We start from the raw sequence: 27,335 nt of genomic DNA on the forward strand, positions 1-27,335 counted from the left end.
TTGTTAGGAGGAGGAGGGTAAAGAGAAATATAAGACTGGCACCCATTTAACTTGGAGTTAGTATTATACCAGTCAGTGTAGGGTCCTACATCTGCTTCCTAGCATTTATACCCTAGACCACTGGTTCTCAAACTCGGTCTTCAGGACCCCACACGGTTTATGTTTTGCAGGTCACCTGTACATTTTTAAAATGTGACAGTTGGTGATACACAGTGCAGCTGCTGTGTAACATGAAAACCGTGTGGGGTCCTGAGGACCGAGTTTGAGAACCACTGTCCTAGACATTCACTGACGTGTAAGAGCTGAGAAAGCTTTCTGTCCCACCGGTGACCCCATGCTCTGTTTTCAATTAAATGCGAGTGACCCACGATTATAATAGTAAAACAACATTTTCAAGACAACAGATTAAATAATGAATCTCAAAGTTTATTCATACAAGTCAAAACATATTAACCCTGTTTTCCCAATCATAACATCTGCTACATCTGAATAATTACCCGTCAAACCCCTAATAAATCTTCATTTCTACACTTAAAATACAATGAAAAATGTTGTCTTTATAAATTTATGAAGTGGAGACTCATTGGCACTCGGAGAACACTTACTGTACTGAGCATACTGACCCACCGAGATATTACAGTAAGGTACTCATTAGAGACGGGATACGATTTCTTCTATCATTTCATTTTAATATTCACAGTCTTTGGGATCAATTCAATTATAGGTGAAAGGTGCGATGTGCTGCTTCTATGGCGTTTCAATGGCGGCAATGGCACCCAATCTCACACCCTTCACGGGCTGGTTTCAGCCCAAACCTCAGAGCCCTATGGGGTGGTGAGCGATTTTGTGCGAATTCTGGCCGCCGTAAAGCGCTGCCGCTGCCGTGATGATTCGCACCTGTGAGTTCATCCCGGCTAATTGGATTGACCCCTTCATCTCAATATAACTTTTGTATTTTTTATTTTTCTGGTTCTTTTTAAATATTCATTTACCAATGTAAAACAAATATACTGAGGGGTTTTCTAACTTTTAAATGGGAAGTTACAGTATATATTGATTAAGCGTGTATCTGAGTTCTCTCAGCTGTATTTCTACAAATCATTATCTCCTTTTCAAAGTCTTTGGATGGAAAACAACTATGGCTGCCAGACACCAACATACAGTAACCAGTCTGCTATTCAGACCGTCTCTTAGGTCGAGTACACATCATTATGACTTGGTGGCGGACCAGCAGAGGGATCTGTAGGTTCTGTAGGATCCCTCCCTGACACTCACCCAGGGGCGTTTTAACAGAGGAGGAGGAACATGTGCAGACTCTGGGTGGGAATCTACTGCACATTTGCAGGTTTCCAGAAACTTGGCGACTAATTTCACTACCCCATATGCGTGGCGGCCATTTGGCTGTGATTTTTACTGCGCCTAGCGCGTGACTCCAGAAAGGTAAGTATGACATGGTTTGCATTGTGGCCCCCTTGGACCCAGGGGCCTGTGTGCACCGCACACATTGCACCCAATACACTCCCCAATTGCGCATGCATGGTCAGCAGATCACACGTGCGCAGTAAACGGCTCCTGAGGGTGAAGTGAAGGGATCACATTAGCGATCGCTCCTCTTCTTACACATCGCAGGGAAGGAGCCCATGGGGGTCATTCCGAGTTGATCGCTAGCTGAAAATGTTCGCTGCGCAGCGATGAGGCAAAATAACGGTACTTCTGCGCATGCGTATACGTATATGGCGCAATGTGCACACGCGACGTGCTTTCACAACGGACGATGTAGTTTCACACAGGGTCTAGCGACGCATTTCAGTCGCACTGGTGGCCGCAGAGTGATTGACATGAAGGGGGCATTTCTGGGTGTCAACTGACCGTTTTCAGGGAGTGTTCAGAAAAACGCAAGCGTGCCAGGAAAAACGCAGGCGTGCCAGGAAAAATGCAGGCGTGGCTGGGAGAACGCAGGGCGTGTTTGTGACGTCAAATCCGGAACTGAATAGTCTGAAGTGATCGCAAGCGCTGAGTAGGTCTGAAGCTACTCTGAAACTGCACAAAATTATTTTGTAGCCGCTCTGCGATCCTTTCGTTCGCACTTCTGCTAAGCTAAAATACACTCCCAGTGGGCGGCGGCATAGCGTGTGCACGGCTGCTAAAAACAGCTAGCGAGCGATCAACTCGGAATGACCCCCCATGTCCTAATAGATTAGCCCCCATAGCTGCTCTGTAGGAATTATCCGCATACAGCAATTGGCTGCAATCCATATTATCTCCTTTGCTCAATGGTAAAACATCACAGGGTTTATATCAGCATTTACTAAAAATTAAAAAAGTGTCTTCTACAAAAGTAACAAAAGTCATAACAATAAAAACAGTAACCACAGAACTATATAATAGATAGAAAGTTCTATTTACAGTAAGTGACACAACATTCGGCAGCGGTCTCCTCAGAGGACGCACTTCCGCTGCTTTGTGAGTTTACAGAAACCTTTTTTTTTTTTTGTCAAATAAATCATTTATAAAATAAATTTTAGTTGACTTTTTTTCATAATATAAAGATTAAAAATAATTAGTCATCTTGACATACAACACGAAGTAGATTCACGTTTGCGTAACCAACCTGGATACCGCAGCGGCTAATTGGATGTTGCGAAATGTGATTATTATGAGGCTGTATGAAAATCTGGTTGGTGACTGACAAAGGGATTCATGAAGCAGTGAAAAGAATGGAGAAGTGAGCCAGTGGAGAAGTTGCCCATGGCAACCAATCAGCTTTCAAGTAACGTTTATCAAGCGCTTTCTGTACAATGGCCCTCATTCCGAGTTGATCGGTCGCAAGGCGAATTTAGCAGAGTTACACACGCTAAGCCGCCGCCTACTGGGAGTGAATCTTAGCTTCTTAAAATAGCGACCGATGTATTCGCAATATTGCGATTACTAACTACTTAGCAGTTTCAGAGTAGCTCCAGACTTACTCTGCCTGTGCGATCAGTTCAGTGCTTGTCGTTCCTGGTTGACGTCACAAACACACCCAGCGTTCGCCCAGGCACTCCCACCGTTTCTCCGGCCACTCCTGCGTTTTTTCCGGAAACGGTAGCGTTTTCAGCCACACGCCCCTGAAACGCCGTGTTTCCGCCCAGTAACACCCATTTCCTGTCAATCACATTACGATCGCCGGAGCGAAGAAAAAGCCGTGAGTAAAAATACTTTTTTCATAGTAAAGTTACTTGGCGCAGTCGCAGTGCGAACTTTGCGCATGCGTACTAAGCGGATTTTCACTGCGATGCGATGAAAAAGAACGAGCAAACAACTCGGAATGAGGGCCCATGTTACGTAGCAACTAATTGGTTGCCATCGGCAACGTCTCCACTGTTTTCACTGCTTCATGAAGAGACCCCTATGTTTTTTTTTCTTACAAAAATGTTGGGGTGACTGGGAAAATAAATTCTTAAGGTTGTTACATAATTTTGTCACAAGATTTTATGAATTTTAATGAATCTTTACAAAGACATTCTAACAGAGGAGGGGGCCCCTGTGCAGACTGCGGGTGGGGCCCCGGGGCCCCTCCCTCTGCCCGGTGCAGTAGGTTTCCGGCATTGTGCCAGAGTTTACTGCACATGCTCAGGTCTCTGGACACATGGCGCTCACCATGTTCCGAAGACTAATTTCAGTATTGCGCATGCGTGGTGGCCATTTTGGGTATGATTTTTTTTCTGTGGCTGCAGCGCCCCACGCGGAGCTCCCGAAAGGTAAGCATTAAAACATGGATGCAGTGTGTGCGAATGTGGGCTACTCTAGAGACACAGGGGCCTGTGTGCACCGCAAACATTGCAGCCATTATAGAAACGCCAAATGCTGCTGTATGACCCACGTGTAAGCCTGGCGCATTTTGCAGTAGGTTATCTCAGACTTTATGTGCGCAGTGTAGGGCCTGATTCAGAGCTGTACATAAACCTGAGCTTGCGCAGTTGTGCGATTATTGGCAGTCTGTGCGTGCAAGTCGCACTGCGCATGTGCGCAATAGTCTTGCGATGGCTGTCACAGAGAGGCATTGGCGTTTCTATCATGGGTGCAGGGTGGGCCCACACCGCACACACTGCCCCCATGTTGTTTATACTTACTTTTCCATAGTCCCGCAACTAGCGCTACAGCCGCTACATTTGTAAGAAAAATCCAACCAAATATGGTCGCCGCGCATGCGCAGTTCAAAATTTGTCTCCGTCCATGGCGGTGCCATGTTTCCGGGGACTTGCTGTTACAGTAACAACATGTAACTGTTGCCGGTGGTAACCATTCACTAGGAATTAGTGATGTCACTGGCTTCTAGTAAGCTGGATGGCTGCATTACCAGTTGACAGTCAATAGGTCAACACCAAATGGTCAACATGTATTAAGTCAACAGGTACAAAATATCGACAGATGAGAGGACAACAGTGGTTAAGGTCAGCAGATGAAAGTAAGGTTGACATTACAAAAGGTCATCAGGTTCAAAAAGTCAACATGAAAATGGTTGACACACAAATGGTTGACACGTTTTCAATAGTTGACACATTTGCTTTGTTTACTATCCACGTGCACATCTAATGGGCGGCGAGCAAAGCGAGTCCACCAGGGTACCAGTTTCTAGTGTAGGTAGTCATATAACAGGGAAGAACCAAAATTTGGGACAAAAAAAAACAGACAAAAGCCACGTGTCGACCATTTGTGCCCACCTTTTGAACATGTCGACCATTTGGTGTCGACCTATTGAAATAAAGTAAAAATGTATTTCTGTATTTATAAAAACAAATGTAATGTATTTTGTTGGATTTTTTGGTGCAGTCTACAGAGAATGGGGGTCATTCCGATTGGATCGCTAGCTGCCGTTGTTTGCAGCGCAGCGATCAGGCTAAAAATCGGCATTTCTGCGTATGCACCGCAATGCTCAGCTGCGTCGTACGGGTATAATGAGCATCGTGGGTTTGCACAGAGTCTAACGAAGATTCCAGTCGCACGGCCGAATGCAGGAAGATTGACATGAAGTGGGAGTTTCTGGGTGGCAACTGACCGTTTTCAGGGAGTGCTTAGAAAAACGTAGGTGTGTCTGGAAAAACGCAGGCATGGCTGCTGGGCGAACGCTGGGCGGGTGTGTGACGTCAAAAGCCGTCCATCAGTCATTAGAATCAACGCACAGGAAGAGTAACTACAGGGCTGGTCTTGTTTTGCACAAAATGATTTTGCAGGCGCTCTGCTGCACAGGCGTTCGCACTTCTGCAAAGCGAAAATACACTCCCCAGTGGGCGGCGACAATGCGTTTGCACGGCTGTTAAAAACTGCTAGCGAGCGATCATCTCGGAATGACCCCCAGTGTCACAAGTGCGCACGCATCTAGCTCGTATTGTGGTGACTACCCATCCTGCGATGCCGGGTTTGAGGGATCACAATTCCCTGATTCTGACCTAAAAATGGTCAGAATCGGTGAGTTGGGGATTTTTTAACATGTTGAACTTCCCCTATTCCTTGACTGATTGCCGATGAGCAGAATGGAGATTCGCGGCGCAGAAGTACAGCCCGCAATACATCACACAGACATGAGGCGCAGGCATCGATAAAGACAACGGATTTTCTCTTGTCTAGCGTTATACAATTGTTTTCATATGTTTCATTGATATGATAGGACACCGCTGCCTAGGGTTATATAGAAGCATCTGGCATGTAGAATGCGGAATTTCATTAGTGTTATAGACGTGCACAATGGAACCAGCGCCATTTATATGCGGATTAAGTGCTATTTCCCATATAATGTTATTGCAATCAATGACGATTTCTCCTGCTGCCGTGTAACACGGTAACATGAATCTTCCGGCAACTACCAGCACAATTCATAGAAGTGCGGCAGTCACAGAAAACTGTACGACATTTTGTTCCCCATAAATAGAAGAGAAATGGCTTCATTGACACCGAGCCTTATAGGCTTCCTCCGAAGTCGTCTTCTTTTATTGTCATATAAATAAATTAGTCATTACTCCCAGTGCGCCAGCTCGGGCCTCAACTGTCGTTTTCCTTCCATCCGCGAGCATTCTTCCCAAACTTGTACACCAGCCGCCTTCCATCTACGCGCTCCAAGATCTCTCTCTTGTAGTAGTATCTGCCGAGAAAACAGCAAAAGAGGTAAGGTGCTTCCCATCTATGTACTCAGTGTCAGACTGGGGCATGTAGGGCCCACCGGGGGAATGCAGTGGTTAGGGGCCCATGTTTAGGGGTGTGGCCATTCTCTAGAGGGGGTGTTCCCAGCCACCACATTGGTTTGCCTAACCATTTTGCAAGTGTTGGTCTCCTAGATAAATATATACAGTAAATACTGTAGTGCATGCAAGATAATGTACTAGATTAGTAACAGCACAGTCTAGAACCTGATCCTTAGAGCAGGAGGCGGGCCCCCAGGCAGTAGGGCCCACCGGTGGTTTCCCCTGTACCCCTGTGGGCCAGTCCAACCCTGTATGTGCCCTAAGCGCCTGACTCAGAGGTGTACGTACTGCCGACGCCGGACGCAAGGAACTTTTTTTTGCAGCTGGGCATGCGTACAGGTCCCGCCGTGCATGCGTGTACAGACGCTGAAAGGGGGCGTCTCAGCCCTTGCATATGAGACGCGCGGATCTACACAAGGGAAGGAGGTTGTAGCTGCATTTGCATAAAGTCTCAGATGGGCGCTTCTGCGCCCAACTCTGAATGAGGCCGTAAATGGGTAATAACTTAATACGTTATTTCTTTATTGTGCCTGCAATTCAAGTGCAGCTACAGAGACCAGGAGGTCCTCACCATTGTCTTTAATAATAAGAGAAGCATGTCAACGATCTGTTTGGCACGGTAACTGTTGCAATAGAGACTCCTGCACCTGCGTTAGGAGTCAGGTGACTAATAATGATTAGACAGGTTAATTATGTGACATTATTAGGTGCAGTTATTTTAATAAATGCAAATTTGCAACAGCAGGCTTGACAATATTACAGATGGATTACCTCCAAAGAAATGCAGTTTATTTTATTTCATGTGTAATCACCTGGATGTGAGCAACTCCTGTGTACATCCTCTTGTCTGCAAGTAGGAGGACTAAGAAGGGGACCCAGGGCAGGATTAAGCCGGGGGGGGATATGGATATATATCTGATTGTACCAACGTGCCTCCCAACGTGACCCATTCCAGGAGGGATGTAATTCTCTTTGGACATCCTTCATAATATATGATTGGCGTCATCTGTGTTGAACTATTTAATTGATAAGAAAGGTATTTCATCACAGGTGATTGCCATCGTAACTTCAGAGGGACGTCCGGGTAGAGAGCATTTTGTCCCTCCGTGAATGAGTCATGTTGGGATGTATGGATTGTGTGTATATTAAACGTAACCAATGGTGTGTATTAGATTTAAACTAATAGTGTAATAATGCCCGGGTACTGTTTATAGCTCCACCTAATTGAGAGACAACTATTTTATAACGTTTTCCTGTAGGGGAACAAAGACAACTGAAACAACCTTAAAATACACATAGAAAAATAAAATCTGTGATTGATCTTGACACATGCAAGAATAGCAGCAGCCTCTGTACTACTTACACACTGGGGCAGTACTCAGGAGGACTCTGTGTGTGTCTCTCTCTAGACCTATTAATCTGCCTATGTAGGGACCCACACTTATGTATTATCTGTTGCAGTATTTGATTTGATCCTGAAGTGTACTATTGCCTAGAAATACTCGCCTATTATTACACTGCTTGAGGACATTTATACCCCTCATGAAAGTGTTGGTATTTTGGGTGGACATACTATGGGAGCAGAACACTCTTACTGCTGTTACCTCATGGCGCGGCTCAGCTTCTCGTAGGTCATACTGCTGTTGTTCTTCTTCTTCCCCCAGAGCTGTGCCACCGCCTCGGATTTGAGGAACCGGAACACTCCCTCAGATCGGTCTTCCCATCTTATCAGACCAGGGTTCTTTTCAGGCATCAGCAGAATATCCCGGATAAACTCCCACAGATGAGTCCCGCGCGGGTCTACACACGGAGAGACTTACAGTCAGGCCTGCCAAGCTTAGCTCGTTAGCACATGTTGCCAGGAAGCTGCTATTACATTATTAAGATGGGAGTTTAAACAATTCACTGGCTCTTTCCCAGGTTAGTACCCGGATGGGGCTCCTCCACTGGCACACCTCCATTACAACACATAAAAACGGGCCCATCACCATGAGAGCCTGATGGCCACCAGTCGCCCAGCTAGCCACATGGTCAGCCATAAATCATACGTATTGCAATGTATTATTTTCCCCAATAAATTATGCAATTTATCTACTGTTACATATTGAGTGCGGGATGTACTAATCTCTCCCGCCGCGGAATCTCCCCTTCTCTGCGCTCCTGGTGCCTTCTCTATGGTAACCGCTCTGCTTTCACTGGCCGGCGCAGCTCTTGAGTGCGTCAGTCAATATGAGTGAGCTAACCAGTTAACAATGTATCACCTTGTCTTATGTTTGTCCATTGGGAAGACACTGCTCACTAAGGGGGAGATGTATCAAGCCTTGGAGAAGTTGCACAAAGCTAGTAATCAGCCTCTAACTGTCATTTCACAGACTGTGCTAGATAAATGCCAGAAGCTGAATGGTTGCTTCGGGCAACGTCTCCACTTTATCTCTCTCCAAGGCTTGATCCATCTCCCCCTATGAATGGGCAGAAGGTCACAGCAGGACCGGAACTCTCTGGAAGTGATAGTCAATGAGTAAATAGATATAGGAGATATGGAGCCATAGTGTGGCTCAGCTTAGGGCTGTGAGAGGTGTCCCCTTGTGCTGCTGATAAACACCCCTTGTTACTGGCACGTTACCAGCCACTCACTGTGCTTCTTTGTGCCGGCTTTCGGGGGATTCTCCTGGGATTTATGCACCTCCGATTCTGCATAGGCTGAAAGACAAAACAGTGTTTGTTGTGCTGGGAGATGGGTCTGCGCCAGGAATGGTGTAATAGTGAAACGTTCATATAGAAAACACACAATAGCTCTGTTCAGGTGCGCGCACTAAGCCGCCCTCTTCCCGGAGCCTTTCCAAGGGCAAATCACAGGATTATCATTACAAATAACGGCATAAGTAAATGAGTGATATAAAATCCGCCCTGTGCAGGAGCGAGTATGAGGCACGTAAACCATATGAGACCCATCGTAGTGACTTCAGCTGCGTATACATTAGGCAATATGTCGGCCGTACGAGCTAACACTGATATATTACTAGCCTGTCGGCAGGTGTATACACCCAAAATGTCTGTTAATGATGTCATTCACAAACACATCACGTTCACTGTGCAGCACAGCCGGTGGCCAATATAAATAAATACATATATATATTTATAATATATATATATATATATATATATATATATATATATATATATATATATATATATATAGTCCATATGGCAGTCCGGCACTCCCAGATGCCCGTTGGGGTATCCGCTCTGGTGCCTTCCTAGGGGTGGTGCAGCCCCAATATATGCTCAAAATTGTGAAGGCGACACTCAGAGACTTATAAACCGGAGGTAAAGGTGAAGCCAAAGGTGTTTTAATAATGTCAACGTTTCGGAGGAGGTAGTGTCCTGACGAAGGAGGTCCATCCCCCGAAACGTTGACTTTATTAAAACACCTTTGGCTTCACCTTTACCTCTGGTTTATAAGTCTCCGAGTGCTGCCTTCACAATTTTGAGTAAATATATATATATATATATATATATATATATACACACACTCAAAATATATTGGGGGTCATTCTGAGTTGTTCGCTAGCAGAAAATGTTCGCTGCGCACCGATAAAGCTAAAAATCGGCACTTCTGCGCATGCGTATGCGGCGCAATGCGCACGCGCGACATACTTTCACAGCGGCTGATGTAGTTTTGCAGAAGGTCTAGCGATGCATTTCAGTCGCACTAGCTGCCGCAGAGTGATTGACATGAAGTGGGCGTTTCTGGGTGTCACCTGACCGTTTTCAGGGAGTGTTCGAAAAAACGCAGGCGTGCCAGGAAAAACGCAGGCGTGGCTGGGCGAAAGCAGGGCGTGTTTGTGACGTCAAATCCGGAACTGAATGGTCTGAAGTGATCGCAAGCGCTGAGTAGGTCTGGAGCTACTCTGAAACTGCACAAAATAATTTTGTCGCCGCTCTGCGATCCTTTCGTTCGCACTTCTGCTAAGCTAAAATACACTCCCGGTGGGAGGCGGCATACCGTTTGCACGACTGCTAAAAACAGCTAGCGAGCGAACAACTCGGAATGACCACCATTGTCGCATCTTGCTGTATGTTGAGTAAGTTGGGTATTTGAATTACCCCCACACTCCCTCTAGCATCAATTCAGGGGAGTAATTGGCCAGGAACACTTCATAGGAGCAGGGCAACTGAGTCAGCAGGTGATTGGATGAGAGGTATGGAGTGGCAGCCATAGAGGGTTGGGTCCTACGGCTGATGCGGCTCACCTTTCCCATGAAGGTCATATGTGTGTAAAAGAGTTTTCCCCCATTCAGAGATATATGGGGCCTACAAATATAGCTATACCCTGGACGAGAGCCAGAGGAGGCAGCACGTGACCTGCCAGCTGCAGTCCATTACTTGCTGCCATCCTTTCATGTGTACCATGCTTATTACTGCAATCATCAGGTCAGGACCCAACAGTGTCATTCAGACTGGCGAAGATACCCAGAGCTAAAACATTAACTTCCCAGATGAATTGTAAGTTCCTTGGGAAAGTGATTGACGACACCAATAGCAGTCTGGCAAAAATCCTATCCCAGTGCCAGCAGGAGAGAGGATGCACACATATCCACATGCATCACAAGACCCACCAGATCAGAGGAACCCGAGAGGGCAGGTAAGTGAGCTTGACCCCATATTGCCTTGGGTGGAGGTACCAGGAATTTTCCTACTCCTAACATAAAGTACTCCTAAGCTCTTTCTCATTTGGAGATGTACCAAGTCTGCCATACTGTCAGCAGAACACTGGCCTGTGTCATGGACACTTACCTGTAGTGTAATGGCTAGAAGTCGTCACTGACAGCGGATTCCGACAGAACGGTTTAATATCATACAAGTCTAGAACACAGAGTGGATCTGAGTCAGTAACGTACAACCCGTTATACGCACACAGTGGTGGCTGAACCAACATCAATGGCATACTGGTTTAGTCCACACAGTGGCACCGTAGTTGGCAAATAACGTGTAAAGACAGTGCACCACCCTTACCATCATAGCTGTTGTCATAGTGAAATCCTTCTTCTTTCCAGGGAGTGACGGAACTGGAATCTAGGACAGATAGCGTAACAAGCAATGATCAGAGATAAACACTGCAAAAAATTTAAACTTGCTCACAAAGCTTACATTCTACAGCAGCTCTTTAAATATCAAACTGCTCTCTTCATATACCAGAGTCACAGGGATGGTTTTCCCGGAGGTCATGTAGGATTTGCAACTCTACACAAATTTACATAAGAGCGGCACAGACCATTTATTGTCAGAATAACCAGTATATCCGGAACGTAAATCAGGTCTCGTGAATATTAGTCATGAAGAGTCTCAGATGCTTCTGTTTCCTTAGGTAGTCATAATCGACGAAAAGTCTGTCTCCTCTGTTTACAAAATTTGTAGTTTCATTTAGAAGATCCAGAGGACAACTAGAAACATCCCCCATCTTCTCCACCTCAGAATCTACAACCCAACTCAAACGCTGACATCATCCTGACATACGCAAGCTCTGACATCATCCTGACATACGACATCATCATTCTTCAACGCAAGCTCTTTGCTCTACCTGCATCTCTGCTCCTTTGTGGAATCCTACTTTCAATTACAGTACACCTATGAAACTTCTCTTGTGCTGCTCCTCACCTATGGAACTCCCTTTCCAGCCTTACCAGACTCTCCCCCTACCTTCAACCTTTTAACCAACCTTAACTATAGACTACTGTATATAGACTATCCTACCCCCACCTAAGCCTACTCCATCCAGGTGTGCCACCACTCCAGTACCACATCCACCCTGCCACCCAGTAGCTCCTATTAGCATTGCATTCTCCCCCTAGAATGTCAGTTTCAACAACAGTCAACAATCTGTTTTTACGTATGATTTTTTAAAAACTGATTATCCGTTATACCCAGGGTCCGGCTCTGTAGACTTCTGTGGCGGCAAACAGTGATGATGTTGATTTGACTTATGAATTTGTGTATTTTTCATGCTAACGTCCTTAATTTAGTTACTTTCTCAAACAAATATGCTGGAAATTATATATATATATATATATATATATATTTTTTTTTTTTTTTTTAAATAATACCTGTTTGCTCCGTCTTTATAACAACGTTGAGTGATTGAAAGACCTGACTTCCATAATGACCTGTAAGACAGAAAATATTAAGAATGGAGATGACTGTACAACATGCTGCAGTATATTAGCTTCTTCCCCAATCTTGTCAGATGTATGTAATAACAATAATAATAATTGTTATTGTTTAACTCAAACTCACTACAACTTGTTGCCGCCATACTTTATTACATATAGGAATGATGTGTTCCAGCTGCCAATCAAATATCTTTTAACAGCTTATTGTTGTAACTAGACTAATGTAAACTGTTGCCAGATTGGCTGCATTGTTGTAGATTCCAGTGACCTCACATCATCCATCTTTGCCCCAGTCAGATCACTATATAATTCATATAGGTAGCTTAAGGTAAGTGAGATCATTCTTGGCTTAATGGGATGAAGAATCCTGTGGACTGAGCACTTGGGCTGTTTGCTGTCTTATTTGCATTGATGAGTATTTGTTATGGGATATATATTCCAATAAGGAAGTTTTGCAAAACTGAGGATAGGCTTTGTGCCAAAATATAAAGTGCAGCTCTGCAAAATAAGGAAACGGGGAAATCCAGGCTTTTGTAGGAGATGTTGACTTTTGCTTTGTTAAATATACATGTGGTGTTAAAAATTAATTGTTTGCATCCCCACTTAAGACTTGGGGGCAGATTCAATTAGTGCTAATTACAATGCCCTGATCAATTCAATTGGAAGCAGTATCCGGTGCATTAATCCCCAAAGCGTGCTTTTATCTGGATCTATACTAGCAGCTTTAGGAGCCGCAATGAAAAATCTGCACTAAATACATTCTCTGGAGCATAATACATAGTGAACCTCATACATTCCAGCACTTAAATGAACCTAGGGGTTACAAGGTGCTACCTGCGGGTTTAAGGCGGGAAGAAAACTCAAAAAAGCTGTATAGCTTCGGGCTTTCACTTGAATACTTCAATTAGTGTCCCTTACTTACTCCCCCATGCCTATTGTCTTCTTCTTTATGCTCAATGTTATATTCTGTCCCTCTATATTTGCTTCTGCAGTTACCTATTTGTTTCTCCATGTATCTTATGTGGCTGCCAGTGTCTGCTCCCTCTATGTCCCCATAGCCGTTCCTACATGTTGCATGTTCGTCCTGCTTCACCATACCTGCTCCTTCTATGTCCCCATAGCCGTTCCTACAGGTTACATGTTCGTCCTGCTTCACCACACCTGCTCCTTCTATGTCCCCATAGCCATTCCTACAGGTTACATGTTCGTCCTGCTTCACCACACATGCTCCTTCTATGTCCCCATAGCCGTTCCTACAGGTTACATGTTCGTCCTGCTTCAGCATACCTGCTCTTTCTATGTCCCCATAGCCATTCCTACAGGTTACATGTTCGTCCTGCTTCACCACACCTGCTCCTTTTATGTCCTCATAGCCATTCCTACAGGTTACATGTTCGTCCTGCTTCACCATACCTGCTCCTTCTATGTCCCCATAGCCATTCCTACAGATTACACTAGCGTTGTTTCCCAATGTCTATAACTTCCTGATGTCTGACTGGCTTCCTGATGTGGGTTAGCCTGGCATACATTACAAAGCCACCAACTGCAGCCCTCCCCGTTTTCCAGTAAAATTCTGCCACCCCCAGTGACCCAAGTAAGTGCACTGGCTTAAAATTTGTCTGATCGATTATTATGTTAAACTTGTTATGTGATTTGTAGGATGACCGCGAAAACCGCAGCGCCTTACTAATGAACAATGATGATGATGCCTTTCCACTATGTACAGCAGTGACGTCATCGCTGAAACGCATTTCCTCCTCATCCTTCAGCTCTGTCTGCAGAGACGCGTTTCACAAAGGGATTCCTTGAGGCAGTGACGACAACATGGCCTAGTGGCACTGCATAATAGTGCCATATTGCTACCCAGTACCCCTGTCTATCAGTGGCAATGTATATGTTGTGGTCAGTAAATGGCTTCAGTGTTACAGTATGATTTCATATCTCACCGTGCCACTTGAGGTTCTGCACGTTGCTGTACAAGATGTGTCCGATGGGGCCAGCGGCTTGTGTGAAGTCCTGCAGGGTCATACCGCACAGGCGTTCTCCTGTGATGTCGAACTCCTGAAAGGGGATACAGTTTGCATCCAACTGGTTGGAGTCCACGAACTGTTGCAGCCACTCCCACACCTGGAACTTGGTCCAGTACTGAGGGTGAATATCGTGCCATGGACCCGTGAAGAAACCTGTGGACAGCCAGCATGTTACATGTCAGTGACTCCAGGAGAGATTTTATAGGAGCAATTGGCACCATTGACTTGGAACCATCTCACTTTGTTTGTGAAAGGAGTGTAACCACCACCGCATGTAAATTCTAACTAATGTTATGCATTGCTTCCTGCCAAGAGACACAGGACAATTTCCCTGCTCAAGTGACCTTCTCGTTCCTAATTAGAATACAATTGCAGGCAATGATAATTAGGTGTTGTTATTGTCTGTGCATTTCTATAATTCAGTTAATGTTCCTTTATGAAATGTAACCCAAGGACCCAGGTCTGAGAGCACATAATAGACTCCTACTTGCCGACCTCCCATCCTTCCAGCGGGGCTTGGTGGGACATCATTACACCAGTGCCACATTGTGCTTACTGGTGTGGGCAGCACTGGGTGACATGATTTGTGTCATGTTCCTGCCCACCTTCAGAGCCAGAAAGTTATAAGGTAAGAAATGCAGGTATCAAGAAGCCACAGACTGAGAGTTATATAGTGGGAGGAGCAGGGTCCCCAGCAGCACAGAGTATATCAGGAGATGAGTGATGTGTAAGTGAAGACAGGGCTGCATGTGACAGGGGCAGTGACATGATGTGAGGAGGGGAATGGAGGCAGCAGGAAGCCACAGACTGAGAGTTATATAGTGGGAGGAGCAGGGTCCCCAGCAGCACAGAGTATATCAGGAGATGAGTGATGTGTCAGTGAGGACAGGGCTGCATGTGACAGGGGCAGTGACATGATGTGAGGAGGGTGTTAATGCCAAACTAAATCAATTAGGCATTATCAAGGGGAATGGAGGCAGCAGGAAGCCACAGACTGAGAGTTATATAGTGGGAGGAGCAGGGTCCCCAGCAGCACAGAGTATATCAGGAGAGGAGTGATGTGTCAGTGAGGACAGGGCTGCATGTGACAGGGGCAGTGACATGATGTGAGGAGGGGAATGGAAGCAGCAGGAAGCCACAGACTGAGAGTTATATAGTGGGAGGAGCAGGGTCCCCAGCAGCACAGAGTATATCAGGAGATGAGTGATGTGTAAGTGAAGACAGGGCTGCATGTGACAGGGGCAGTGACATGATGTGAGGAGGGGAATGGAAGCAGCAGGAAGCCACAGACTGAGAGTTATATAGTGGGAGGAGCAGGGTCCCCAGCAGCACAGAGTATATCAGGAGATGAGTGATGTGTAAGTGAAGACAGGGCTGCATGTGACAGGGGCAGTGACATGATGTGAGGAGGGGAATGGAAGCAGCAGGAAGCCACAGACTGAGAGTTATATAGTGGGAGGGGGGGAGGTTCAGGGGAAATTTGCGGAAAAATTATTTCACAGAAAGGGTAGTGGACAAGTGGAATAGCCTCCCATCAGAGGTGGTAGAGGCTAAGACAGTAGAGCAATTTAAACATGCATGGGATAGACATAAGGATATCCTTACAAAGAAATAAGGATCAAATAAGGTTAGTGATAAAAAAATAATATAAAATAAAAAATAAAAAATAAAAAAAATAAGGGGCAGACTAGATGGGCCAAGTGGTTCTTATCTGCCGACAAATTCTATGTTTCTATGTTTCTATGGGAGGAGCAGAGTCCCCAGCAGCGCAGATTATATCAGGAGATGGGTGATGTGTCAGTGAGGACAAGGCTGCATGTGACAGGGGTAGTGACATGATGTGAGGAGGGGAATGGAGGCAGCAGGAAGCCACAGACTGAGAGTTATATAGTGGAAGGAGCAGGGTCCCCAGCAGCACAGAGTATATCAGGAGATGAGTGATGTGTCAGTGAGGACAGGGCTGCATGTGACAGGGGCAGTGACATGATGCGAGGAGGGGAATAGAGGCAGCAGGAAGCCACAGACTGAGAGTTATATAGTGGGAGGAGCAGGGTCACCCAGCAGCACAGAGTATATCAGGAGATGAGTGATGTGTTAGTGAGGATAGGGCTGCATGTGACAGGGGCAGTGACATGATGTGAGGAGGGGAATGGAGGCAGCAGAAAGCCACAGATTGAGAGTTATATAGTGGGAGAAGCAGGGTCCCCAGCAGCACAGAGTATTACAGGAGATGAGTGATGTGTTAGTGAGGACAGGGCTGCATGTGACAGGGAAGTGACATGATGTGAGGAGGGGAATGGAGGCAGCAGAAAGCCACAGACTGAGAGTTATATAGTGGGATGAGCAGGCTCTCCAGCAGTACAGAGTATATCAGGAGATGAGTGATGTGTCAGTGAGGACAGGGCTGCATGTGACAGGGGCAGTGACATGATGTGAGGAGGGGAATGGAGGCAGCAGGAAGCCACAGACTGAGAGTTATATAGTGGGAGGAGCTGGGTCCCCTGCAGCACAGAGTATATAAGGAGATGAGTGATGTGTCAGTGAGGACAGGGATGCATGTGACAGGGGCAGTGACATGATGTGAGGAGGGGAATGGAGGCAGCAGGAAGCCACAGACTGAGAGGTATATAGTGGGAGGAGCAGGGTCCCCTGCAGCACAGAGTATATCAGGAGATGAGTGATGTGTCAGTGAGGACAGGGCTGCATGTGACAGGGAAGTGACATGATGTGAGGAGGGGAATGGAGGCAGCAGGAAGCCACAGACTGAGAGTTATATAGTGGGAGAAGCAGGGTCCCCAGCAGCACAGAGTATATCAGGAGATGAGTGATGTGTTAGTGAGGACAGGGCTGCATGTGACAGGGAAGTGACATGATGTGAGGAGGGGAATAGAGGCAGCAGAAAGCCACAGACTGAGAGTTATATAGTGGGAGAAGCAGGGTCCCCAGCAGCACAGAGTATATCAGGAGATGAGTGATGTGTTAGTGAGTACAGGGCTGCATGTGACAGGGAAGTGACATGATGTGAGGAGGGGAATGGAGGCAGCAGAAAGCCACAGACTGAGAGTTATATAGTGGGATGAGCAGGCTCTCCAGCAGTACAGAGTATATCAGGAGATGAGGGATGGGTCAGTGAGGACAGGGCTGCATGTGACAGAGGCAGTGACATGATGTGAGGAGGGGAATGGAGGCAGCAGGAAGCCACAGACTGAGAGTTATATAGTGGGAGGAGCAGGGTCCCCCAGCAGCACAGAGTATATCAGTACTTCACTGCTCTCTCAATCAGCCACCACTCCTCCTCCTATTCTCATTTTACTACCAGTTTACACCCCATCCCCACTATGGCCAGGCTGGCAACCCCCATTACTCATAGTCTTTTTAATCCTTTATTCTGTCCCATGTTACCACCTCTATCCCTCTCTCCCTGTCTCCTACATCTCATCCTCTCTCCTCTCCTCTGTCTGCCTCTCTACCCCTCCTCTTCTGTTTCCCCATTGCAATTCACTTCTGCCCCTTCACACCATTTATACCCCACCACTCAACCCTGCTCTCTCCCTCCTCTGCCTGTCTCCTCACCTCTCCTCCACCAGTATCAAACTGCACTCCCTCCCTGTCTCACTCATGCAGTCTCCCTTCCTAGCCAAGGCCCCAGCACCATCATCCAGGGGCGTATCTAGCCATTGGCCAGGATGGCACTCGCCAGGGGCGCCAGCTGAGGAGGGGCGCCGCCTGGTTGTGCCACCCGTGGCCAAGGGGCAGATTCACTATGCCCCTGTGTCCCCCACCTGCAGGGATGCCCGGCAAAGACCACAGATAGCAGCAGCGGCAGACACTGTTCTTCTCGCCAGGGTCCGGCACCGCTCCGCAGTCTGCACTACAATCAAGTAACTCTTTAAAACTACAGCTCCCAGCAGCCATTGCTGCTGTGAGCTCCCGGCAGCAATGGCTGCTGGGAGCTGTAGTTTTGCAGAGTTACTTGATTGTAGCATGGACTGCGGAGCGGTGCCGGACTCTGGCGAGAAGAACAGTGTCTGCCGCTGCTGCCTTCTGTGATTTTTGTCGGGCATCGGACGACGACAACACAGGTCAGCAGCGGCGGATTGGGATGCCCCCCTCCCCTCCTGTTGACTTCAGTGGCCGTGCTCCGCCCCACTTTGGCCGATTCCTTTATACGCGGCTGCGGCGATATGAGCTTCTGCGCATGCGCAGAACAGAAGCTCATTCAAACTGGAGCCGCGGCAGTGAAGCTAGTGTGTGCTGAGGCAAGTGACCAGGGACAGCAAGCGCACAGAGGGGCCAGGCGTCTAGGGCCAGGCAAACAGTGTAATAGCAGGGGGTGCCCTGGAGCCATACAACCCTTGGTCCCTAGGACCCAGCAGCCTGCAGCAACTGGAATCGAGACCTTGTCCTCAGACGGAAGCATGTGCAGGTTAGTGATCCCCCAACTCCCACCTGGCGGCTGTGGCTTGCGCTGTATCCTCCCCCTCCCCCCCCCCCCCACTTGGCAGCTGCATGCGGGGAGGCAAGGGACACACATCATGGGAAGGTGAAATAGCTTGTGTGTCAGCATCTGTTTGTGTGTCAGCGTCTGTCAGTGTCAGTTTCTGTATGTCAGTAAGTCAGGGTCTGTGTTAACATCTGTCAGTGCGTCAGCATCTATCAGTGTATCAGCATCTGTCTGTGTCAGCATCAGTGTGTCAGCATGTTTCTGTGTGTCAGTGTCAGCATCTGTCTGTGTGTCAGTGTCTGCCTTTGTGTCTGTGTCAGCATAAGTGTGCCAGCATCTGTCTGTGTGTCAGTGTGTCATTGTCTGTTTGCATGTCAGGGTCTGTGTGTCAACATCTGTGTCAGTGTGTAAGCCTCAGCGTGTCAGCATCTTTCTGTGTGTCTCTGTCAGCATCAGTGTGTCAGCATCTGTTTGTGTCTCAGTGTGTCAGCTGTGTGCGTCAGCCCCCTAGACAGAGTACACCCCCCCCCCCCCCCCCGAATGCAAGAACATACACAGTCCACCCCATTTTTTATTTATTTTTGTAGGCCAATGTGTTTTAATATCTTAAATGTGGGAGCCAATTTTTTTTTTTTTTTCTGTGGGGGATAATTTATTTTATTTTTCCTGTTTGGGGTCATTGTGTTTTTTTCCTGTGGGGGCCAATGTGTTTGATTGTTTTTTGTAGAGGCCAATGTGTGTGTTTGTTTTCTGTGGGTGCCAATATATGTTTTTTTTTATGTGGGGGCCAATGTGTTTATTTTTTCTGTGGATGCCAATGTTTTTTTTATGTTGGGGCTAATGTGTTTTTTTTTATTTCCTACGGGGGTCAGTATGTTCATTCTTTTTCATGTCGGTGGTCAATTTGTTTGTTTTCTTGTGAAAGCCAGTGTGTTTTTATTTTATTTTTTCTGTGTTGTTTAATATGTTTTCTTTTCTGTAGGGCCAATGGTGTGTGTGTTTTTTTTTTTTTTCTGTGAAGGTCAAATATTTTTTTTCTTTGGAGGCATAGCATAATGTGAATAACGGACATTATTGTGCGTTGTAATGTGAGTAAGGGACACTACTGTGTGGTGTAATATGAAATAAGGGTACAATTGTGTGGCCATGCCCCATTTTTAACACACGCGACTTCCATATTTTAACTATGAGGGAGGGGGGGCGCCATTCCCTTACTTTGCCAGGGGTGCTCGAACCCCTAGATACACCCCTGCCATCATCACACCCTCTTTATCCTTTCCTTCCAAATTACTCCTACCTCAACGCTACAGCAATCCTGATAATCTCATTCATATCTCTCCCACAAACTCATACCCCCTATCCTGTGCACTCTGGAATGCCAGATCTATTTGCAACAAACTGGCCCCCACTCATGACCTTTTCATTTCCAACTCCCTGCACCTCCTGGCCAGTACAGAAACCTGGATTACTCCTCATGACACCACTTCTCCTGCTGCTCTCTCTGTTGGGGGCCTCACATTCTCACACACACCCCGACCCGGTGGTCGCCATGGGGGTGGTGTTGGGATCCTTTTACCCTCAAGCTACACATACCAACTTATACCTCCAGAACCTTCTCTTACATTCTCTACATTTGAGGTCCATGCAATACGCCTCTACCAACCTACTAATCTTCGAGTTGCTGTAATTTACCGTCCACCTGGCATTTCCTCCAAATTCCTCGACAACTTTTCTTCCTGGCTACCTCACTTCCTCTCTTCTGACATTCCCTCCATTATTCTAGGTGATTTCAACATCCCTATCGAAAACCCCACACAATCCCCTGCCTCTAAACTCCTTAACCTCACCTCTTCACTTGGTCTCTCCCAGTGGACCACCTCACCCTCCCATGTGAACGGGAGCTCACTGGATCTGGTTTTCACTCACCGCTGTGATATTTCTGATTTCTCCAATTCCCCTTTTCCCCTCTCTGACCACCACTTGCTCTCTTTCAACTTATCTATCTCTGCTTCCCCATCTCTCCCTCCTAAGGCTACCATCACTAAGCGTAACATTGAGGCTATTGACACCTCATCCCAATCCTCCCTGTTTGACTCCCTTCTCTCTCCTCTTCTCTCTCTCACATGCCCTGAACAAGCCACATCCCTATACAATGCATCTCTTACTTCTGCCCTTGACTCTGTTGCTCTGCCAACCACTATTCACCCTCGCAGAGCAACACCTCAACCCTGGCACACCAAATGCACCAGATATCTACAAAAATGCTCACGTACTGCCGAGCGACAGTGGAGGAAATCACGCTCTAAGGCAGACTTCCTCCATTTCAAATTCATGCTCTCATCCCTTAGTACTGCCCTTTCCCTCGCTAAACAATCATACTGCAAAATCCTCATCTCTACCCAGTCTTCCAACCCCCGGCGCCTCTTTGCCACTGGTAACTCCCTCCTCTGCCCACCACTACCTCCTCTCCCTTCCTCATTGTCTGCTCTTGACTTTGCCACTTATTTCACATCCAACATTGACTCCATACGTCAGGATATCACATCCCACCAGACCAGCAACCAGCCACCACCCATCCCTTGCCACCCCTCCCCTTCCCTCTTACCAACTCTGACATCTTTCTCCCATGTATCTGGCGAGGAAGTCATGGCCCTCATCCGTTCCTCCCCCCCCACAACCTCCCCGCTCGACCCTATCCCCTCCTACCTCCTCCGCTACCTCTCTCCTTCTGCCTGTTCCCATCTTGCCCACCTTCTCAATCTCTCCCTTTCATCAGGCACTGTCCCCTCTGCCTTCAAGCATGCTCTAGTCTCCCCTATTCTTAAAAAACCTACCCTTGATCCTAACACTCTCTCCAACTATCGACCCATCTCTCTCCTCCCCTTTGCCTCCAAACTTCTTGAGCGTATTGTCTATAATCGCCTCACTGCCTTTCTTTCCTCACACTCACTGCTTGACCCATTCCAGTCTGGTTTCCTTTCTCTCCACTCCACTGAAACTGCCCTCACAAAAGTCTGCAATGACCTCCATGCAGCCAAATCTAAGGGCCACTACTCTCTGCCTATTCTTCTTGACCTCTCTGCTGCTTTTGACACTGTGGACCACCCTCTCCTTCTGCAAATCCTTCACTCTCTTGGTCTGCGTGATACTGCCCTCTCCTGGCTGTCCTCCTACCTCTCTGATCGTTCCTTCTCGGTCTCCTCTCATGATGCTACCTCGCCCCCACTTCCACTAACTGTTGGTGTCCTCCAAGGCTCTGTTCTTGGTCCTCTCCTTTTCTCTCTCTATACGTCCTCTTTAGGTGAACTCATTAGTTCTTTTAACTTCCAATACCACCTCTATGCTGATGACACTCAAATCTACCTCTCCTCCCCTGATCTCTCCACGGCTCTCCACACTCGTACCTCAAACTGTCTTTCTGCTATCTCTTCCTGGATGTCTCAGCGCTTTCTTAAACTCAACATGTCTAAGACTGAGCTGATCATCTTCCCACCCTCCCGCACAGCCTCACCTCCCACAATCTCATTATCCATTGATGGCACGACTATCTCCCCTAGCCCCCAAGTACGCTGTCTTGGCGTAATCCTTGACTCCTCCCTCTCCTTCAAACCACACATTCAGCACCTCTCACAAACCTGTCATTTTCATCTTAAAAACATTTCCAGAATCAGACCTTTTCTCACCCAGGATGCCACTAAGATCATTATTCACTCACTGATTATTTCCAGACTGGACTACTGTAATCTCCTCCTGACTGGCATTCCTGACAATTACCTCTCTCCACTCCAATCTATCCTCAATGCTGCTGCCCGGCTCATCTTCCTCACCAAACGCACTACGGCCACCTCTCCTCTCTTACTAGACCTTCACTGGCTCCCCTTCCCTTTCAGAATCCATTTCAAGCTTCTCACACTCGCTTACAAGGCCCTCACCCACTCCTCTCCCATCTACATCTCTGACCTTATCTCCCTTTACTCTCCCACCCGTCCTCTTCGCTCTGCTAATGCACGCCGACTCTCCTGTCTTCTGATTACTTCCTCCCACTCCTATCTCCAAGATTTTTCACGTGCTGCTCCCTTTCTCTGGAATTCTTTACCTCTCCCCCTCAGACTCTCCACCTCTCTACAAAACTTCCAACGGGCTCTTAAGACCCATTTCTTTACCAAACCTAGCCAAATCTCAACCTAACCCTCTGTTCCACGCTCTCTATGTACCCCATCTGTGTCACCCCTGTCTGTCTACCCCTCCCCTTAGAATGTAAGCTCTCACGAGCAGGGCCCTCTTCCCTCATGTGCTTATACTTTTCTTACTTTAATAATCCTCAACTGCCCAGATCCCGCAGTTTTTTGGCCACCTGGAACTTATCTCTATGTTTACTGGTGTAGTTATGCTTAGTTGCCCTGTACTTGTCCTATATTGTCTTCAACTGTAAGTCACTGTTTTCCTGTTTTGATTATGTGCATATGTACTCTGTAATTGGGCACTGCGGAACCCTTGTGGCGCCATATAAATAAAGGATAATAATAATAATAATAAAATAATAATCAGGAGATGAGTGATGTGTCAGTGAGGACAGGGCTGCATGTGACAGGGAATTGACATGATGTGAGGAGGGGAATGGAGGCAGCAGGAAGCCACAGACTGAGAGTTATATAGTGGGAGAAGCAGGGTCCCCAGCAGCACAGAGTATATCAGGAGATGAGTGATGTGTCAGTGAGGACAGGGCTGCATGTGACAGAGGCAGTGACATGATGTGAGGAAGGGAATGGAGGCAGCAGGAAGCCACAGACTGAGAGTTATATAGTGGGAGGAGCAGGGTCCCCAGCAGTACAGAGTATATCAGGAGATGAGTGCTGTGTCAGTGAGGACATGGCTGCATGTGACAGGAGCAGTGACATGATGTGAGGAGGGGAATGGAGGCAGCAGGAAGCCACAGACTGAGAGTTATATAGTGGGAGGAGCAATACTGGTTGGGTTCTATGCACAGGACACATTCTGTGATGTTGGAAGCAACCCAGTATCAGACTGTCATTGATTGACAGTCTGATGCCGTTTCAGGGGCGGAGATTGCTTCCATTTGTAAAAACGGGGGCGCCTCACCGCCGTTTAGGGGGAGGAAAGAGGTCAGGAATCTCCTCCCAAGGATGGAGATTTCCTGGCCTCTGCGATGGGCGGCTCCAAGGAAGCAGCAGTGATAGCACCAACAACCGCACCTGAATGACCCCCCCCCACCCCCCCCCCCCAAGTGGTTTCTTCCAACACTCCAAAGACATATTGATAGTTTTTTTGTCTTCTGAAGAAATAAGCCTTTCAGTGTGAGTATGTGTGTGGGAATACAGAATGTAAACTCTGCAGTCTGCACCTATAGAACGTGTGTTTTGTGTAGCAAAACTACATGATCTGTATAAGTATATATTTGTGCAGTCACACGTTTCACACAGTAGCGGATCTTGCCACGGGCAAGCAGGACTTTTGCCAGGGGCGCCGCCTTCCGGAGGGCGCCGGCGCCATCCGGAGGGCAGCGCTCCATGGCAAGATCCGCTACTGCTGTGCCCCCTGCTGCCCGCTGTGTCCCCCGCTGGTCCCTCTGGTTCCCCACTGTGAAGGGAACTAGACGCTACGCGCCTAGTTTCCCTTCGTGCAGAGGACCTTTGCTGTGCGCGATGACGTCATCGCGCACCGCACAGCATTGTGGGACTGACAGACGCTAGGGGTCATAATTGACCTCTAGTGTCTGTCTATGTCAGATCCGAGGACAGGAGCGGCGCCGGCGGAGGTCTGCAGCGGTCGGGAGCGGGGATAGTAAGTATACATTTTTTTTTCTTTTTCAGCAGCGCTACTCTACTGCACAGGGGGCGTAACTGACCATGCCCCCTGTATGAAGCCACGCCCCTATTTCCCGCCCGGGGCGCCAAAAGGGCAAGAACCGACCCTGGTTTCACACATATGATCATGCACCTAAAACTTGTTCTCCACAAATGAGATGACCCCACCCAATGCGCCCCATCCTAGTATTCTCACCATCACACGCAGAGTAGGGAGCCGTCCATACAGTTTGGTGGGAGTGTGAGTGTGAGCTGGTGCTCGGGTTTATATTCATAATGTTGTTTCCTTGTAAAATCATGATCTGTAGAAAGAAGAATACGGTGATGAGAATAAATGGATTTCGGGAAGAGCGATGGAATAATTGTCAGTGACCGCAGCTTTCTTATACTAATTACTGGAATCCAAACCTGAACGTTTTCGTTTTTCCTGCTGTAAGCATGCTACAGGTGATCTGGTTACCTGGCTGAGTGCGTTGGGGGAGGGCAGAAGATGTCACGGACAATGTTTTATTACAGTGATTGGGCTGATAACGAGGTGAGAGTGAAACAAAAAGAGCAAGTCACTTTGCACCTGGAACAAACCACGCTGCAATGCAAGAGGTGTAATATGTATGTATTCTGCGTGCAGGAGAAATACTGACTGCTTTTGCATGCAGCCCACATATGGTGGACAGCTATAGACCTACGCTGACATTTAAATTTGAGTTTAAGAGAGAAGGGGGCCCGTGTGCAGACCCTGTGCGGGCCCCTCCGTTCTGTCACCCCAGTAGACTCCGGCTTTGTGTCAGTCTACTGCGCATACGCAGGTCTCCGTGAACATTGTGCCTGCGCCTTGTTCCATGGGAACTGTCTATTGTGCATGCGCAACTCACCATGAAAATGGACACCACGCCATTTTACCAGTGATTTCTGTCTGCAGAGCCGGCTGCCGCAGGTCTCCGGAGGGGTAAGTATATGTTTATGGGTGCAATGCACAGCTTGCACCCATTATAGATACTCCAGTGGATCCACCCCTACCAAATCTACATCTCTCTGATATTCCCCACCTGCAGAGCAGCACGGTTTTACCAAGGTACAAAGGTACTCCATGTTTTTGCTTTGCTCCCAAAATCAGCCACATGATGATCACTACAGTGATCCTAATAGAAAACACACAGAGCCCCCCAGGTGACAGAAGAGGGGTCTGGAGATTTCACACGCAGGGCTTGGATCAGAGTTGCAGTAAGTGGAGTAAATGTGACTAGTTGCTTTCTGTGGCTCAGCACTTATGTGCCTACTGTCCTGCAATTCCCAGGAAATTCCCACATGTTGGAGAGCTCTTCCACACTCCTGGGAGAATGGATCAGTGTCCCGGATCCTGCCGACTTCCACAGTAAAATGGACGGGCCTAGGAGGACCACAAGTAATGAATTGCAAAATCACAGCCCTGCCCTCGCTGCACTTTGCCGCAAATCATGGCGCTGTACAACGGAGCCACATTGAGACTTTGCGTGGCAACATCCGCCATTACATTACCTAAATGTGCTACAGTAGCTACAAGATGTAAATGTTGTACGTATTGTACATATGGCCTAATTCACACCTGATCACTGCTGTGCGTTTTCACACAGCGGGGCGACCAGGTCTGAACTGCGCATGCGCCGCAAGTGAGCCGGCGCATGCCAGAGATGCTATCAGCATCTCAGCCCAGCGATCGCCTCTGCCTGATTGACAGGCAGAGGCATTCGCTGGGCGGGAGGGGGCCGCTGTTTTGTGGGCGCGGTCCGGGCAACGCAGAGAGCGACGGGTAGCTCCCTGCTGCGCTGGTAGGGAGCTACTCTTCAGGTACAAAAGCATCTCCGCCGTGCGATGCTTTTGTACCTGGGTGGTGGGGGGGGGCAGCCAGACATGCGGGGCGTACTAGCCTTGTGCTGGGTATCCCCCCGAATGTCAGGGCGGCTGATTGTAGCCGTGCAAAATTTTGCACGGCTACGATCATGTCTGAATTAGGCCCATACAACGGGCAGCTGTATCGTCTGTAAATCAGCCCAATAGGATGTATGTATTATGAAATACGTTTTGCTCCAGCTTGGCGGATCTGTGTTCTGTGCCCTACAGTTTAGGACAGAGGTTCTCAAACGGGGTCCTCAAGGCACCCCAGTGGTGCATGTTTTAAGTTTATCCATGCTTGGCCACAGGTGACTTAATTAGCACCTCAGTCAATTTGATTTAAGCATCTGTGCTGAGCCATGGATATTCCTAAAACCTGGACTGTTGGGGTGCCTTGAGGACCACGTTTGAGAACCTCGGATTTAGGAGAACATATAAAATATCTGCTGTTTTGCATTTTCCACTGACCTTATTAGTCTTTGGAAGCGAACACAGATGTGCAAGGCTGGTGAAAAACATCCGAGCGTTACTTAGCACCAAAATGTCCAGAAATACAAAATAATGCATGAGCCCACGGACATGCCGCGTATCTTCCAGCGCTGTGTTAGGCCAGGGAAATGACGCTAAGTAGTAAAAAGCATAGATGAGAACAATTACTAAGGCTGTAGACATTCCTGTTATATTACCGTGCAGTCCTACGTGAGCTACTGTACAGTAACACTCAGAATACATATCGAAGCAACGCGTTACCCAAGCCAAACATTCCTCTGACACTTTCA

General features: G+C 47.5%; 1 protein-coding gene across 3 annotated transcripts in view; it reads right to left on the reverse strand.

The window, feature by feature from the left end:
• Positions 1-405: 405 nt before the first annotated feature.
• EHF (ETS homologous factor) overlaps positions 406-27,335 on the reverse strand; it is a 60,643-nt gene continuing 33,713 nt past the window's right edge. For 2 of the 3 annotated variants that reach the window (XM_063946306.1, XM_063946305.1), the window contains exons 2-9: positions 24,884-24,989; positions 14,335-14,571; positions 12,323-12,382; positions 11,235-11,294; positions 11,016-11,084; positions 8,853-8,918; positions 7,823-8,018; positions 406-6,118 (exon numbers count right to left, since the gene is read on the reverse strand). In XM_063946306.1, the coding sequence (XP_063802376.1) occupies positions 6,019-6,118; positions 7,823-8,018; positions 8,853-8,918; positions 11,016-11,084; positions 11,235-11,294; positions 12,323-12,382; positions 14,335-14,571; positions 24,884-24,986 (891 nt within the window). In that variant the 5' untranslated portion in view covers positions 24,987-24,989 and the 3' untranslated portion in view covers positions 406-6,018. Of the gene's footprint in view, positions 6,119-7,822; positions 8,019-8,852; positions 8,919-11,015; positions 11,085-11,234; positions 11,295-12,322; positions 12,383-14,334; positions 14,572-24,883; positions 24,990-27,024; positions 27,180-27,335 lie in introns of all 3 variants that reach the window. The other variant, XM_063946304.1, reaches the window with a different exon arrangement.

Source organism: Pseudophryne corroboree, chromosome 11, assembly GCF_028390025.1.
Source record: "Pseudophryne corroboree isolate aPseCor3 chromosome 11, aPseCor3.hap2, whole genome shotgun sequence".
Classification (NCBI taxonomy): domain Eukaryota; kingdom Metazoa; phylum Chordata; class Amphibia; order Anura; family Myobatrachidae; genus Pseudophryne; species Pseudophryne corroboree.